At 39.6% G+C, this 16,712-nt stretch overlaps 1 protein-coding gene across 9 annotated transcripts; it reads right to left on the bottom strand.

Annotated features, from left to right (window-relative positions):
- On the bottom strand, nucleotides 1-15,002 carry rc3h1b (ring finger and CCCH-type domains 1b). Of its 9 annotated transcripts, none has more exons than XM_043255304.1 (19): nucleotides 14,852-15,002; nucleotides 12,664-13,103; nucleotides 11,219-11,339; nucleotides 10,435-10,674; nucleotides 10,155-10,330; nucleotides 9,817-10,017; nucleotides 9,587-9,719; nucleotides 8,874-9,105; nucleotides 8,563-8,790; nucleotides 8,204-8,403; nucleotides 7,496-7,914; nucleotides 7,196-7,357; nucleotides 6,817-6,963; nucleotides 6,508-6,727; nucleotides 5,661-5,751; nucleotides 5,348-5,438; nucleotides 5,092-5,259; nucleotides 4,907-5,001; nucleotides 1-4,125 (listed from the first exon to the last, which is right to left on the bottom strand). In XM_043255304.1, exons 2-19 carry the CDS (start codon nucleotides 12,892-12,894, stop codon nucleotides 3,963-3,965), a joined length of 3,318 nt encoding a protein of 1,105 aa, XP_043111239.1. In that variant the 5' UTR covers nucleotides 12,895-13,103; nucleotides 14,852-15,002; the 3' UTR covers nucleotides 1-3,962. The 9 variants fall into 9 exon arrangements, 8 of the variants coding, with proteins under 8 accessions (XP_043111239.1, XP_043111295.1, XP_043111277.1 ...); XM_043255360.1 differs by having other exon boundaries at nucleotides 5,092-5,232; XM_043255342.1 differs by having other exon boundaries at nucleotides 5,661-5,748.
- Nucleotides 15,003-16,712: the final 1,710 nt, after the last annotated feature.

Raw genomic sequence — 16,712 nt, 5'->3', positions numbered from 1 at the left:
TTTTTAGCAGTGTTACCAATATTGTTTATTCCATCCCTCTCATTTAGAATCATTGTTGTACACAAGTTACATTTTCTTCTCAATATCACAGGTTTCTGTTAAATTATTTTTTTAAATCTTGTCCTCTTAACATCCAGTTTCACCTCCCTCTCTCCTTTTAAACAAACAAAAAAGCAGATTGTATTATACAAAAATGCAAACCAATTTTCACACAGTGAATTCTTTTACAAAGTCATAAAATGGCGTAATAATGGCTACATCCACATTGGAGTAAGATGGTTCTAAACATTCCTTAATGGAGTATAATATATATTTATATATAAAACCTTTCCTTGTTGAAATTGAGCCTGTACCTTAATTTAAGAGATTTTACAAGACAACTTGGAAGTAATCATAAAAAAGCCATTACATTTCCCAAAAAGTTAGGAATAAAACAAAACGACAAAAAAAGACAGCCATAACAGTGTTATAAGGTTCAAAATGAGTTAATTTGAGTTTCATTTAAATGAATTCAACAGGTCTGCTCAAAACAGACACGATCCAGTCAGAGAAATGAATATCATCCATCAGGAACAGACCCATTCTCAAAGAAAATCACATTATCCTGCAATTTCTCACTTGAGGAAAAATAACCTCATGCACAAAACTGTAAATGAGCCTTACTGAGTCTTTGTCCCGTAAATTGCTATGTGTGGATGGTTGACACTAATTTGTAAAACAAACAAAAAGAATTATCCACGCAGAAGTAATTATCTCAGTAAGATCACTGATCAGGAAAAAAAAAAAAAAAAATTCTACAGCACCCAAGCAAAGTGCCAAATATTAAATACAAGATAGCACATTCCCATACAATCCAAAGATTCAAATAAAAGCAGCATCCTGGCAGTGCATCACTCGAGAATGCTTACATTAGTACAGCTTTGGGCACTCTGTGAAAGCCAAATGAAAAAGTCTCAACACACGAAGCACTGGCTAAACGTTTGCCCGTCGTAGCAGCGGTTAGCTCACCATGCTAGTGCTTGTGCCTAACAGCAACCAAAGAAAACCCGATGTTAGCGGTGGCAGGAGCGCGTTAGCTCTGGAAATTGGGATAACCGCAAGGAAGAGGAAAATTCATATTTTCATAATAAGCATAAATCGTATGCAAGCCTTGCCATGTAACTATGCTTGGCCACGTTAACACGTCTACTCATGAGAGACGTCAAGATTAAAACTCATCCGGCGCAAAACTTTGCTGAATCTATTATAATGTGTATTGTTCCTCAATTTAGAAAAATATTTCAATTTAAGTATTTTAAAAAATTGGATTGGTGAGGTGAGACAGAACTGAGAAATATCTAGAAAGTTTAGCATACATCTGAGTCAATCTCATGAAATCTCACAACAACATGCCCAGGTCATATTATTATTATTATTATTATTATTATGGGAGTAAATCATTTTAATTTTTATTTAATACATTTATATTGCATTGACAGTTTCTTGAAAAAGTACAGTTCCACTATAAATGAATACCATTACACAGATTTAAATAAAATTTTGTCATTGCATTAAAAAATTGAGTAAAGCATACTATATAAAAATGCCATACTGATAATGCGGCAGGAATTAAGAATATATGAACATTTGGGAGACAAAGATGTGCTTAATGGTCCTATACATGTTATATTGAAATGTGACCTGGGCGTGTTTTTATGAATTTAACTTGAATTATCCGGCTACAAAGCAGCCTTGAACCACAGGAGAAAGTGGAACAAATCTAAATTCAATCAAAGGCCAGATTCAGGGAAGCAAGAAGCTCAGCTAAATCATAAGCGGATCCTTCACAGCACATCTCAAATTAGACAAAAGCCTCAACTAGTCCATGGGATCTCGACAGCATGAAATAAAAACACTACGAGAATTCAATTTCCATGTCAAGGAGAGGGAGGAGGCAACAATTTAGCATGGAGAAAGACGACATTCTGAAGAATTTGCTCAGCGAGCGCGACGGACATCGCGCGATAAGTTTAAACCTCGACAGTAAGGTTGACGTCATCTCTACGTGTCGGCACAGCTCGATTTCAATCTCGGCGACTGCTTGAAAAGGCTTGCGTGTGCTCTTTGACGAGCAAGAACATCAAATAATGACCGTGACTACAAGTCATCGTAATAAGAGAAATCAACTATATCACCACGGCTATAGCACAAAAACCACAAAAGATTACACGTTAAGAGGTTGCACCCAAAATTGGAGCTGTATATCATAGTCGGTCTCAAGAGACTAGAACAAAATGTCACACGTGAAGAATGTCATCACTATAGGAAGACTTCAGACTTCAAATAATCTTGTTCTCTTCAGTTACGGGGGCCTCGTTCGGAAACAGTCGTTGAATATGTTGTGTAAAAAACACATTTACGTCAAAGCAGGCTGATGGAGGATAAACTCAACAGGCCTCGGTTTGTGAGTCGCATTACATATTCTGCAGAAATTCTAAATAGTCTCTGAAGAATGGGTTCCAAACTAATTCTGAGTTTATAAAGAGGAAACCTATAAGACATTAAATAGCTCGTCTGTAATGAACATCTGTCTGGATTTTATTTAAAGGGACAGTTCAGAAAATTGTGTCATCATTTATTTCCCCTGAAGTCGTTTCAAACCTGAATGACTTACTTTCTTCTGTGAAACACAAAAGAAGATTGCAAATGTTTCCAAAATATCCATTCGGAACTACGTGAGGGCAACTGAATCATGACAAAATTTCCCTTTTTGGTAGAACTATTCCTTTACCAAAAGATTTTTGAGAGTGTCAAAACTGTAACGCAATCGTTTAGCGCTATGGGACCCTGCGTTGTCGAAACCACTGCCCTGGTGTTACTTCTATGCAGCGATTTAGCGGCGAGACCCGAATATGCAAACTCGACCAGGAGAGCCAAATATGCAACTTCACAGAAGTTAGGGAAAACGGATGAAATAATTTCCTAATAGGCTGTAATCTTACGAAACCACTGTGGTGCTAGACGAAAGAAATCTCATCCCGACCACAGAGCTCTGAAGAACACAAGGGAAGCGACGTGTTGCACCTCTTCTACTAAAAAGCACACACTCATGGAAAACATGGAAAAAAGTGCTCATTTTTTCAAGACATCTGTTTGCATTCTATAAAACAGAATGCTTGAGACACGTGTCACCAACACATTTACAAATTCCTTAACAGTTATATAGCCAAACCATAAATTAAACAAAACCTGACAACTGATTATATATAGATATATCTTTCTTCCCCCTTGTGTCATCCAGAGCCCGTTCGAACTGCCTTACAGCGATACACTGCCACGGTCGAGCGTCATGTGGGGAGACCCGTGTTAACGGTCCATAAAAATGGATTCATAAAAGGTTCTCCATGCTACTTTAAACCTGGTGAGTCAGATCATATTCAAGGCTGCAGAGATCCAGGGACTTGAACGTTTCCACAGGGCCCCGACCGCACAATCAGCAACCCTGATGCTAAAAATAGTGCGCTCGATTTTGATTCCACTGGTTTGCGTCGTCCTGTCTGTGCTAGCTTTGGGTTGACTGTTCGTTCTTGATATATAGGGAAAATAACAAAGTAAGCATTATTCAGATGCCCTGGTTTCCAGGCGATGAGAAGTCATTAAAAGAAAAAGCTCATTCACAGAACAAAAAGAAAGAAAATTTATATCACGGCAGATACTGCTCATTTTTCTAAATAAAACAACAGAGAAGTTTGTGTCGGTGCATGCATGTAGCAGCATGCAGGTGTGTGTATGTGTGTGTGTGTGTGTGTGTATGCGTGTCCCTCATATCAGCGCCGTCAGTATTAAAAACACATCTCGTGTCTCTTGAAACTGGTTGAATTAGTCAAGAGATTCATTTCAAAGCCCTCCGAGAAGGAATATTGACCTCTGGAGAGGTTGTCTGTGTGTGTATATGTATATATTTTGTGTGTGTGAATACACTCTTAAGAGCAAGAGTGAACGACACCATTTTTTTGAAGATCTGAGCTACTCGCTGCTTGGTCGGCAGAGCAGAGGGTGAGGGAAGACGTCTTATTGGTCAGTGACAGCATAGATCCACCCATACTACTGGCTGGCTTCATGCCACTGGATCCATTAGACACCTCACTGATGGAGAGAAGAGGAGAACAGAAGAGACAAAGTGAATGGGTGTATTTGTGCAAACGTTATTCAAACATGCCTACTGGCTAATAGAGCAACATGAGAACAGGCAACAACAGAGGCTGTCTGAGGTCTTTGCTGATGGTAGCCTGAGGGAGCAGACTGCTGAGCCTAACAATACCAAAGTCAGTGTAATGGTGAACACATGTAGAACGGAGAGTTCAATCTAGAGCAGCATTCGGATTACAGACCGTTCTTTTATTACCTGAATATTCTACATCTTATACAATTCTGTCAACTTTTTAAATAATGTTAAATTGTTTGAATTTATCTTTCAATTCAACTAAATGTAACTTTCATTTTTATACTAAAGGCCTAGCAATGCAAATGAACATAACTGTAAATTTACTGTGACAGTTCGATTAGATATCTGCAGGTTGTTTAAAGGAAAAGCATCTGTTTGTTGGGGGTTGTTCAGACAGAGCACATTTTTCAACTGAAAATGTAACACAGGGCAGTGAACTCACTGACATTTTTATTTCTGTCTTTTTAAATTTTCTATTGCCTGTAAGGGAGCATAGTGATCATTGACTCTCTATGGGCAGTAGATTGAGAAACTTTTTCTATTGAGAACACTTTGAATAGCTGGTTCAGGTGTGTTTAATTAGTGTTGGAGCTAAACTGCAGGATAGTGGCCCTCTGGCAGCAGGTGTGGTCTAGTTCATGTTTAAATAATGGAAAGGTAGCATGACAAAATGTACTGTGTGTGAATGGCCTCTTAACTCACCCCAGTGCTAAAGAGAGTTCCTCCAGCTGGGCTTTACGGTCAGTCTGCCCATTCTCAGTGGCCTTCAGCTTGTATTCATGGGCCACCTGATTCTCCTTCAATCATGGAAACATGTCCAATGAGCTTCATACGAGGAAAAAAAAATTCAATCTGGTCCTGGCAAAGGAGTTTCTGGTTTCACTCACCATGGCAATTTCACGGGTTCTCTTCTTGATCTCCAGCTCTACGTGATCAAGCTCCATGCTGAGCTGCTCACTGGACACAGTGCCACCTGAAGACCACTTCACTCCAGCCGCGGGCTGAGACGCCAGCGCACACGCCTCCCTCTGCAGGAGCATAGAGTTACTGGCAGCCTGTGTGCGCATGCAAGATGTTTATTAATATTACTGAATATGGACAAGGCTATGCATTGTGAGTCATGAACTTGGATTTCACACACACCTCCATGCCGCGGGTCTGCTGACTGATTTGTTGGTTGACTTGCTGGAGCTCAATCTTGAGCTGCTCGCGGTCAGGGCCAGACACGGGCAGACTGGCGAAAACAAAAGTAATCGTGTTTTGTATTCTCAAAAATAAAATCATACATTACTAAACCTTATTATGGGGTATTTGATTCAACATGTTTTAATGTAAAAAAATCTAGTATTGTCATGACGCATCTTTTATTAACGACAATATATGATAAAGAAATTTCTTTATTCATTTTATTGATGATAAACACTAGTGTGGAAGTGCACGAGGTAAGGTTAAGTACCGCTCGCTGAAGTGTCCCTGAGAGTTGATGCTCTGGTGCTGAGGGTACGACGCACCGCCCCATCCACTGTGGTTTCCATACGGATAGTCTGCTGTGAGGAAAACACAAATTTACCAAAAACAAAACTAACAATTCCCCAACTGTTAAACACTGACCAACTAAAGGTTGTAAAATGTCTGCAAAAAATGGGGGCAAAATTGTTTGGAATCGCTTGACCAAAATTCCCAAGCACATGGATTCCTTTTGAAATTACTAGATTTTGCCAACAAAAAAATAAATAAAAATTGAATATGACTGCACCTTAAATCAGTAGCAGACTAGCAAATTCACTATAACTTATTCAACCAGATACATAATAATAATAAAAACAGGATGCTGTCTGAACAAAACAGCAACAGAAAGTAAGAGGAACAATACGAATACATCCTGTCCAAATTTCAGTGAGGGCAATTGACTGGGAAAAAAAAATTAATTATAGATCTTGTTATTTTTGGACGTAGGGATATGCCAAATTCTGAAACTGTAAGGCACTGAAAACAAAACTCATTCTTTGGAGCCACTAAAGAGTCATGGTTAATTGCTTGTTAACTTATAAAATACCAAAAAAAGTTTCTCTTAATATTTTCAGTTAATGTTTATTTCAGGAACCAAAGATGTTTTTATGGTTTTACTTTTAAATCCTGGCTTGAACTTCTAAGGCAGAATTATGAAAGCAGTATTTCATGAACAAATTAAAAACAAATTTCAAGTTAGTTTTGTACTCACAATTAAGAATTGTTGATAACACCTTTCAATTCCCATCCCTATGTATGATGAAGTACTAGGTATTATAAAGATGTTCAGTCACCTGTCATGGTCATGTGTTTGGAGCCCGAGGCCTGTGAGGATGCTATGGCCTGTACAGGCCCAGTGGTCTGGTAACCCGTTTTAGAGGTACGTGAAATGGCACCAAAAGGAGACACAGTGGGCAGAGGACCAAAGGGAATGATGGGATCGTCATCTTTGGCTTCTGCAGAGCGCCGCTGGGTGTCCAGTGGAGGTTCACGTAGAACTTTACCCTCTGCATTCTGTTATAGCAAAGTACAGGAAGGAAGCAACAAATAAAACCTCGGTTTTTGTTGATGTGTGAGAACATAGTGTAAGATGGATCACTTGCCATCATCTCCACAGCACTACTGACATCTTTTGGTTTAGCATCCTTGGAGCCAATGTATGATCCTATGGTGTCACATGACCAGGGGGAATACTGCCCAGCGTAGTCCGGCTCCCGACTTCCAAAGGCTTTAGAGCCATCCTCCAAATACTGCAGGCATCCAGAAAAACGGCAATGTTTGTGTTTAAAAGCAATTCCAGATTTTTATGGTGAGAAATATTATGACTGAAGAAAATTTTAAATTAGGCACGATCCAATAAACCTTATTAGATAAAAGGCATTTAGCAGAAAGTTGGAGGATCTTCCCCTAGTATTAATAAGGTACTGTTAAACACTATACTGATGATCCATGAAGAACAGGAGAATGGCATTCAGGACTCACCTCCCGAGGGTAGTCATTAGGGAACGGGTGTGTAGGGAGAGTCGGGGAGGCAGCGAAGGGGGGAGGAGAGATGACCTTTCTCTCCTCTAGCTGGACAAGAAGCTCTTTGCGCCTGCGATGCAAGTCATCTAGACTGGGTTGTGCGCGGCTGTACGGGTCCTGCTGGGGGAGGACATATAAATCAGGTTGGGAAACTAACATTGATACAAACCTTATTTGTAAAAAACAAATGTTTATAGGCATGTATATCAAACGATGAACTGTTTAGAATGCCAAAACCTAGAGAAGAACAGAACTCACTCCTATGTGGGACCTCATTTGGCTGGGGTGCGGTCCAGCGGTGTAGTACCCGTCCGGTGGGTATCTGTCTCTAGATGACGGTTCCTGGGAGTGGTACAGAGAACCTGCAGGCCCTGCTGGAGGAGGCGGCATTGCAGCCGGGGGAACGTCCAAAGGAACCGGGCTCATCCTGACCAAGTCGTCTCTGGTTGGTGCAAACGGAGGCGGGGGAGCGGGATAGTGTCCGTGTCTGCGACTGTAATGGGAAGGCTGTGCATATGTGTGGGCTGAGAAAGGGGGACCAGAGTGATGGCTTGGATATTGGCGATCTGGGCCGTATCCCGGGTAGGGCTCTGGGTAATGTGGCTCGCCCGGAGGAGGCGGATTGCGAATATAACGGGGAGGGACATACTGCGGGGGCTGGTATGGGTAGGGGTTGCCTGAAGAAAAAAGGAAAAAGGTTACAGGCATTATGACATGAAAAGAATTATATCCAAAAAGTCCCCTACATCTTGAATATTGAGGATGAGTAAATTAACAGCAATTTAGCTTGCATTATGCCTTTAAGCTAATTTATAAATGAACATTCATCATCTATCCACAATCTTGTTATGCCAGTACTCACTTTTCAGCTTTTAGAATTTCAGTGCTTTATCTGTTTATACGAACAATAAACTGAAAATTAAAAATAGACATAGCTCTAAGAATCTTACGAGCAAATCCACTCACCTGTTGGGTACTGAGCATCATACTGAGATCCTGAGGGAGGAGGTCGGGCTGGCTCTGGATAGAAGAGCTCGGGCTGCTGTTGTGGATACATCTGTGGTGCACCTCTGGGCATGACTGGCACCTGCTTGGGCATGGGTAAGTGCTCCGCCCTGGGGTGAGGCACAGGGTGGGGTGTCAAGGCCAAGCTAGATTTATCCAAACTGAAGAGAAACAAGAGGAAGAAATGAGTCAGTGGTAACATGTAGCTCCTTTCGGTTAAACCCACATCTGACTGCTCTTGCAGCCTAAAGGAACTCTCAAAATGTAGGCATGACAGAAAAGCAGAGAACGAGAAGTCAAACTGAGGAACAAAAGCTTACGAGTCGGGTGGCGACCCAGGAGCACTGAGGCTAGTGCCGTCCATCTTGGGCTTGAGTAGGAGGTCATACGAGGAGGGGTCTGTTCCTCTGGGGATGAGCTGGGGAAGAGGACCCCCGTTGGTAAGCGTAGAGGCCTTCCGCCCAGGTTCCAGAGGGACCACCTCGTCAGGCAGCAGGCCAGGGGTGCAGGGCACTCTTGCAGCAAGACGCTTGTTCATTTTACGGTACCTGCAGAAGGAACACCAAATGAGAATTTAGATTATTAAACAGGTTTATGGTTTAACACTAACCGAAGATGCAACGGCGCTCACTTCTCCAGCTCCTCCTGAGAATGGGCGAAGGTGCAGCTGGCTCCTCTGGGACAGCCTCCTTTCTGCTTCATGTCTCTGCACATGTACGTCTTGTATTTGCTGTGCTGTGGTGGCTGTTGTGTGTCGGCACCCTTCTTGCTGTGGTTCTGGATGAAGTCCACCAGGCCGTGCACCACCGTCTTTACCGCCACCAGCCCCTTCTCCAGCTGCTCCCAGGTAGGAGGAGGAGCATCTGGATAAAAAGGAATCACAGCAAAACTGATCACAGAACAGAACAGGTGCTAATTCCCTCCCACTGCCAAATTACAGTAGGAGTAACTTCAAACAAATGTATTTTCACAGAACATATTTATTTTTAAATTAACCCTAAAAATCACAGCACTTTTCACTTTTTTACATTATTAATTTAATCCAATATACAGTAAAAGCATTACAATTATTTAATATTCTACAATAAAAAATGCCTTCCACTGTAAACTATTTAAAATGTATTTATTCCTGCAATGACTATTAGCATATTAATTTTCCACTGCAATTTAGTACCGCATAATCCTAATTAAATCATCCATGTGGAAATCATGATAGATTTTCTAAATTCTTTAAATAAACTGAATAAATCTTTACTGTCATTAAATATTCCATCATACCGCTAAGCTTTAATTTCGTATCTCAGATGCTCAGTCATCATATTATTTTTGTCTGTCTTAGCAAACCTGGACTGGGGTCGATGTTAGCAAGCAATTCGAGGTGAGGTCTCAGCCGGTTGAGATTGGCAGGGTCACCCGTCCTCTGCAGTGCGATGGTCAGCTCCTGCACGCTCTGAGCAAATGACGCCGGGGTCTGCAGCTGAGAGACAAACAGCCATATTCATTCAAACTATCCATTATTCTGAGAAATAACACTATTTCTGGCATTTAAGAAAGTGCAGGAAATTCTGTTATACCTTGTCAATGATGGACTGCATGTGGGACTTATGAGACTGATCTCCATACAGCAGGGAAGACCACTGATCGGGGGCGATGCGGAGACCTCCCTCCATTGCGATTTGAACAATCTGAGAGTCGTGTTCCCGCCGAAGTGCCTCATATGTGCGAAACTCCTCTTTCAACTGCATTAGCGAAGAATCCTCATCTCGCTTAGTCACCTATGATACAGAAGAGACTCCACTGAAACCTAATCTTATTGCAAACGTTCATTTGCACATTAAAACATCAGAAACTAAATAAACCCAACAGATCTGGATATGCATTTGAAAACACAATTGCAATACAAGGGACCTACCTTGAAGCAGGAGGCACGGTAGAGGAGCTGAACTACATGTCCAATACTGGTTTTGGAGGCCTGAGGAAATCTTGGTTCCAGTCTCTGGACCACAAAAAGGACCAGAACCTTCCTGGAAAGAGCAGATCCGTCTTCCAAGGCCAACAGAACCAGCTTTAGTGCCTCCTCCTGCATGGCTGTAGATAAAAATGGTCACATAGAAGACATTAGAATTTCCACAAGATCAAATGTTGATGACCAGTCGTGTTGGTGTGAACAGGATTTTAAAAAGTTATCTTACCGGGTCCCAGGAACTGGCAGCCTCTGGCTCTGACAGCAGCCCACAAGTTGGAGGAGAGCTGCTGGGGATTTTGGTGCTGCAAAATGAGCTCAGTAACAGTTCTTTCACCCAGAGAACGGGCCGCCCGCATGGCCCTGACCCGTCCTTCCTCCTCAACCAGCTGACAGTGCACCAGAGTCACCAGCTTCCTCTGCATCGGGCGGCTCAGCATGCTCTGAGCAGCATTACTCAACCCCACTCCTAGATACAGACAAAATTAAGCATCAATCACTTGGCCATGCCCATTATTCTGTCTTTCTTGGCATGAAACACCATTTAAAAAAAACAATTGAGAAGATTTAAAGCTAAATTGTAAATGTATCATATCTTATGCAATCGTTCATTTAGAGCTTCAACAGCAGAAAAATGTCATATAACATTGGAATATCTACAACTCTTCAATTAGCATGAATAACTAGAGGGGAGCATTTTGATAAATGTGCACTACTCAATGCAATTTCACATAGCTTGTTAGTGATTTCTTCATTATTTTAATGGAAGTTTGAATAAGGATGTCATGAAAAAATTTATTACAGCTACACTTTAAAACGCTTATATTTTAAGAATGAATTGAGTAGAAACATAATATCATTATAAAGTTAGTATAAAACTTAATATGAAATGTAAAAGTTCTGATTCTTACATTTGATTAACAGATTATTAAATAAACTTTTTGACTATTCTGATTTAGAAAAAGTTCAAATTCAGTGAACTGTGCAAGTACTTTTAAGAGAATATTAGTTACCTCGTGCACTGCTGAGGGGTTTGAGGTAGAGGGCCAGCTCCTCAACGCACTGCCGTGCCTCATCGTAATGCTTAGTGTCCTCTGGACACGTAATGAGCGCCACAGGTTGCTGTTTGGGCACCTGAGAAGAAAAGACAAATTAAATGAAGCAGACAATGATAGATCTGAAAAACAGTGGTTATGCTTAGGGCTGTGCTATTGATGGAGACAGCCACAGTACCACAGCGGTAGAGCACCGCCATGATGGCAGGGTACCACTGGCGGCAGTGTGCAAAAATTAATGACATGTACAAAGTACAAAGCTTTAGTTACAAAAAACTACACTTTAGCAACTAATGGAAACACTTAATGCTGAACGAGAGGTACGTGAGCCCATTAATCTATGTTGGCTTTGAATTTTGTCTCGTGATCTGTTCACCGGATTTACAACAAATGAAAAACTCAACTACATGTGGAATCACTCATTACTCTTCCCAAAAAAAAAATCAATCACTTTCATCTCACTGTCATCTTTTATGTAATCTATACTAGCATTTATTAGTGATTTTACTGGTAACAACAGGTGTTTGTAGGCTTTAAAAGTATTTTGTTATCTCGCCTCATATTTGATTCTGAACAGCTGGTATTCACTAAGCAAGGAACGTCAAGTTTATCTGTAGAATGCAATTTACACACGCTGTTAATTCAGTTTGTAGATTAAAAGTCTTGCTTTTGTGAAAAATAAGATCTCTCTTCAAAACTTAGTTGCTTTGTAATATCAAGAAAAATATAAAACCATAAAAGAGAGAACTGCTCGTTTTCCCCACCAAAGTGCAGATGGGGTATATATTTTTATCTATGTTTGCAAACAAGCTTAGTTGGCGTAGTCTAACTGAAACGTTACTGAATTTTTGTGAACAATTGTGTTTTACGTGCTTAAGGATGTCCTTTTGTTTCATATTAATGTGATTTGCACAAAAAATAATGCATGTCTAAGAAAATTAAAATCTGAATAAAAGCCTTGCGAGACTAGAAACCATGCAATATTATTTCGGCATAGAATTTTTAGATGTAGGGTTCTGTAAGCTTTTAAATCAGACAATGGGATGAAGAAATTTGGTAGAAAGTTAAAAAAAAAGTGTTTTTTACTTCAAATGTACAAAGTCATTATACTATTATATATTGTCATTATATTATATATGACAATGTCATTATAGCTTTTTAGTACACCATTAAAACCAGTATAATAATACATTTAATGTTGGTAGTGTTCTGAATGTTTTTGTGTGTGCGCAGTCTGATCTCTATGAGGGAGTGCTGTGTGCTTCAATGCAGAACATTATTAAAGAACGGTAATTAAACTGACAAAAACTAAAAAAAAAGAGCAATGGGTGGCCCTTTACGACCACGGAGCTTTAAAAATCACCACTATCACCATATCAGAATACAGGGTTGAAATGCCTCACCTGACCCCCGACCAGCTGTAGCAGGGCCGAGTTGACGGGCAGCTGCTCGATGTCAGTATTGATGGCCGTCTGGTCAAAGGGACAGGCCTTGCGGTGCAGCTTGTTGAGGCACATCTTGCAAACGGTGTGGCCGCAACCCAGACTGATGGGCCGCCGCACCGTCTCCTCGAACGTCTGGGTGCATATGGGGCACAGTAAAAACTCTGTCCATTGTGGAGCTTGTACAGGCATCGTAGCAAGGTTGTTCTACATGTAAACAAGGGTGGGGGGGCTTCTCTTGGGTGTGCGTGTGACTGGGTGTGTCATTTAACAAAAAGGGAATAATAGATGGAAAAAAAAAATGAAAGATTCCACTGGAATCAAAAAATCTTCTGAACACAGGAGTTCTTAAATAAGTTCACACGTCCCGGGTGATCATCACATGGTGTGAAACCTGAAACCTGGAACACAAAAAGACGCAGTCGATGATTAATCGGACAAATATGCAAATCATATTATTTTTAGTGGTGGGTTCACATGATGCGCATTATTAACCAACACAATTACACTGTAAAACACAGGAACCAACTGACGCACTGTCAATCAAGCACGTCTCGCAGCTGTGGCTACCCAAACAAACAGGAAAACCAACAAAAGGCCACAGTTTACACATTTATCATAAGAATAAATTAAACTCTAATGAGGCAGAATCGTTTCTTAAGTGTCGATTTTACGATTTTGGCCTATTCTGCTTCCATGGCATTTCTTTTTCAGATTAGTGGAAAGAAAACATCCAGAATACACATTTAATTTTTCATTTCACACATGATCTATGCAGATTTCAAATAAAGTACAGAATTACTTTTTCCCCCTCATTTACTAAGCCAGTCATCTCCACTTTAGCAGCACTTGGTCCATATTTTAAAGTTTTATTGACGTACATATTCTGAAGGTTTTCAAAAAATCCTGACAAATGTATAATTTACCTGATTTATAAATCATTTTTATTTTTATCCCTTGCAGTTGACAATATTTTCTCATTTGTGGAGTGAGCAACAGAGACGCAAAATTGTACAAATCAACTGTCAACAAAATGAATTCTGAACCTCACTTTTATTTCTGCTCTGTGTAATGTATGCTAATTAGCGCATATTTAATTTGACGATGCTTAATTAGCATTTTCAAACATAACATTAGAAAACGTGTATTATAAATAAATTGTCTTAAGACAAAAAACACGATGGTATGTAGTTAAAATAGTTACCTGTGGTGTTTTGCCTCAAGTACCCACAGCTAACTCGTCTGTCAATAAACCCAATTTCACATACTTCAAGCAATTATGAATGCATAAGCATTACATTTATTTGTATCTGCATGTTTGATAATAACGCGTACAATTAACCTACTAAAAATAAACCAAACTGGTTACGTTTAATATCGTTCTCTGCTGCCAATCTCCATTAGCTGTCGAGCTAACACAATGCTCACTGGCTGCTATCTCTATCTGAACTAGAATAATTCTTACGATGATTGCGAGAGTTACAGGTTGCGGTTAAATCGACCACAGAAGGCGATTCCTAACGTGTGAGGAGGTGAAATGACCGAAAATCGCAGAATAAAGGCGAAATGTGCGATTTTACGGGATATCTGTTTAGGCTGGACCGCAAGAGATCCCGCGATTATGTAACACGGCAACCGCTGAACCTGACCAAAAACAATAGATTATCATCCACCCCACTGTCAAAACACTGCAGCGGAAACATGACATGTGGTAAGAATAGATGCAAATACACAATCACGTGGATTACTGTAAATAGCTATTTTGGTAAGCGGAGGCCCGTGTAAACAGAGCATTCAGTTCAGCTCCCTGAGCTAATAAGCTACACTGGCTACTACTACAATTGCTATTTCAATCGAACACGCGGGCTGAAATCCAAAATACTTACAAAGACGGCGCCAAAATCTGCACACGGCGCGAACTAACCAAGTAAACCCCAAATCTGACTGAAAGCACAGAGAATAGCTCAAGCCAAAGCTACACAAGGCTAGCCGGGCGGCTAAGCGTTGCAAACGTGCTAACAGATTAGCCGTTAGCAGCCGTGTGCGGTCCACACCCAGAAACCAGAACATAATACACGCAAAACGCGCTTCTCTGCAAGCCACGGGCGCAAAACAACAAATGCACGCTCACTCACTCACTCATTCTTACTGTGTATCGGCTATCTTCATCTTTTCTTAAGAAAACGCTTGATTATTTCCTCGGTCGCCATGTCGACCGTTATAACGGGTTGCCGAAGTAGTTCGGGAGTTCCTCGCGTAAAACTGCCAGCAGCAGCCAGAGAAGAAACCGTTGAGTGCCGAGGCGCCTCCTCTGGCGTAGAAGCGCGCTGCAGCCGGGCTACAAACACATGCTCCAAGCTTATTTCCGCCACAAAGGAAAACAACGCTTATGACATAAAGTCGAAAGCGCGATGCAAAAATTCGAAATTCGATTTCTGGGGTAACGAGCGTAAACCATAAAGTAAGACGCACATTTTGAGATGAAAGGCAAAATGAAAACGTAAAAAAGATCAAATACGACATAGCCTTGTTTAGGAAAGGAAAAGTGAAAATTGTGACATCAATTTTAAATTATAAAAAATTTTGGGGGGAGTTTCCATTTAATGAGCCAGATGTGAGCCGGACATAATAAAAGAACTTGAATTAATTATGAGTGATATAGAATTCAGACTAGTGCTGGGTAATGGTTGTAATTAATCTCATACATAATAAAAGTTTGTGTACATAATATAACTGTGTGTGAATATTTATTACGTGTATAGCTGCACACATAGAGTATATATTTAGAAAATATTTACATGTATTTGCATATATATGTTTATATTCATATTAATTTATACACACACACACACACACACACACACACACACACACACACACACACACACACACACACACACACACACATTTAATATATAAACAACATATATTCTTCCAAATGTATACTTTTGTATCTATATTTAGGTATACATAAGAAATATACACAGTACACACACACACACACACACACACATATATATATATATATATAAATGTATTTATTAAAAATATGTTTAAAAAACTGTTTATAAAGTTTATTTAAAGTTTATTATGAAACAACTCAGACTTAAATTTTAGTCTGGGACTAGGTTTACACCTTGTCTGTGAAACCGGAGATTAGAGTTCTTAAGCAAATACTGATATATAATTATTTACAACTAATTAGGTTAATTAATGAAATAATATTTAATTGACAGTTCTAATTGTTACTTAATATATCATTTTAACTTAACATCTCTCATGTAAGAACATCACTAATCATGATTTACAATTAATTTAACACACAATACTAATTTGCATACTTTTTGTAGATTTTTGTAACATTCAATTTAAAATTGCATTTAAATTCACAGATTTTATTTGCTCTCAGTCTTGCGCATTCATCCAATATAGTATAAAGACAGCCTATGCCTACATCAAAACCAACAAAAATAATGAATAAATAATGAATAAAGCTACCTTAATATGCTCCCCCACATTTAATGGCAGAGAAATTTAGAAGCTAAAGATTTGCCTGATGAAAGTTATAATTGAAGCAGAAGCGGATGTGCTTGTTGCATGTGGGAATTAAAAATATTTGGAAAATATTTTATGTAATTATTTTATTTAATACTAAATTTTAAAGCTTGAAATGTGGTACAGAGAATACTTTCAGTTTGCTAGATTATTGTTTTATGGCATATGTAATGTATACAAATAGAGTAAGAGGGAGTGTTTTGTGTCTTTGTGTTGCAGATATAATACAGCCACAGTGAATATTACGATAATAAAACAATCATCTAGTACACAGTATTTTTATTTGTTTGTATTTGTCAACACTAGAAAATGTTCACATTTCCCAGATAGATAATATCTTTGTACAATTGCAATCACTAGCATGTCTCAAAAAACTAGATCTATCACACGTGACCTTTACATGCTGAGTGCACTTTTTAAATAACATTTCTGTGAATTGTACCAACTTATGCAAT

The sequence above is a fragment of the Puntigrus tetrazona genome, chromosome 2 (assembly GCF_018831695.1).
Source record: "Puntigrus tetrazona isolate hp1 chromosome 2, ASM1883169v1, whole genome shotgun sequence".
NCBI lineage: Eukaryota > Metazoa > Chordata > Actinopteri > Cypriniformes > Cyprinidae > Puntigrus > Puntigrus tetrazona.
This window is presented reverse-complemented; position numbering and strand designations above follow the sequence as displayed.

Coding starts and splice junctions, on each gene's coding strand:
- rc3h1b (XM_043255304.1), bottom strand. CDS start 12,894: ATGCCTGTACAAGCTCCACAATGGACAGAGTTTTTACTGTGCCCCATA. Junction 8,791..8,873: donor TCTCAGGAGGAGCTGGAGAA/GTGAGCGCCGTT, acceptor TTCCTTCTGCAG/GTACCGTAAAATGAACAAGC. Junction 6,964..7,195: donor CTAATGACTACCCTCGGGAG/GTGAGTCCTGAA, acceptor GGATGCCTGCAG/TATTTGGAGGATGGCTCTAA.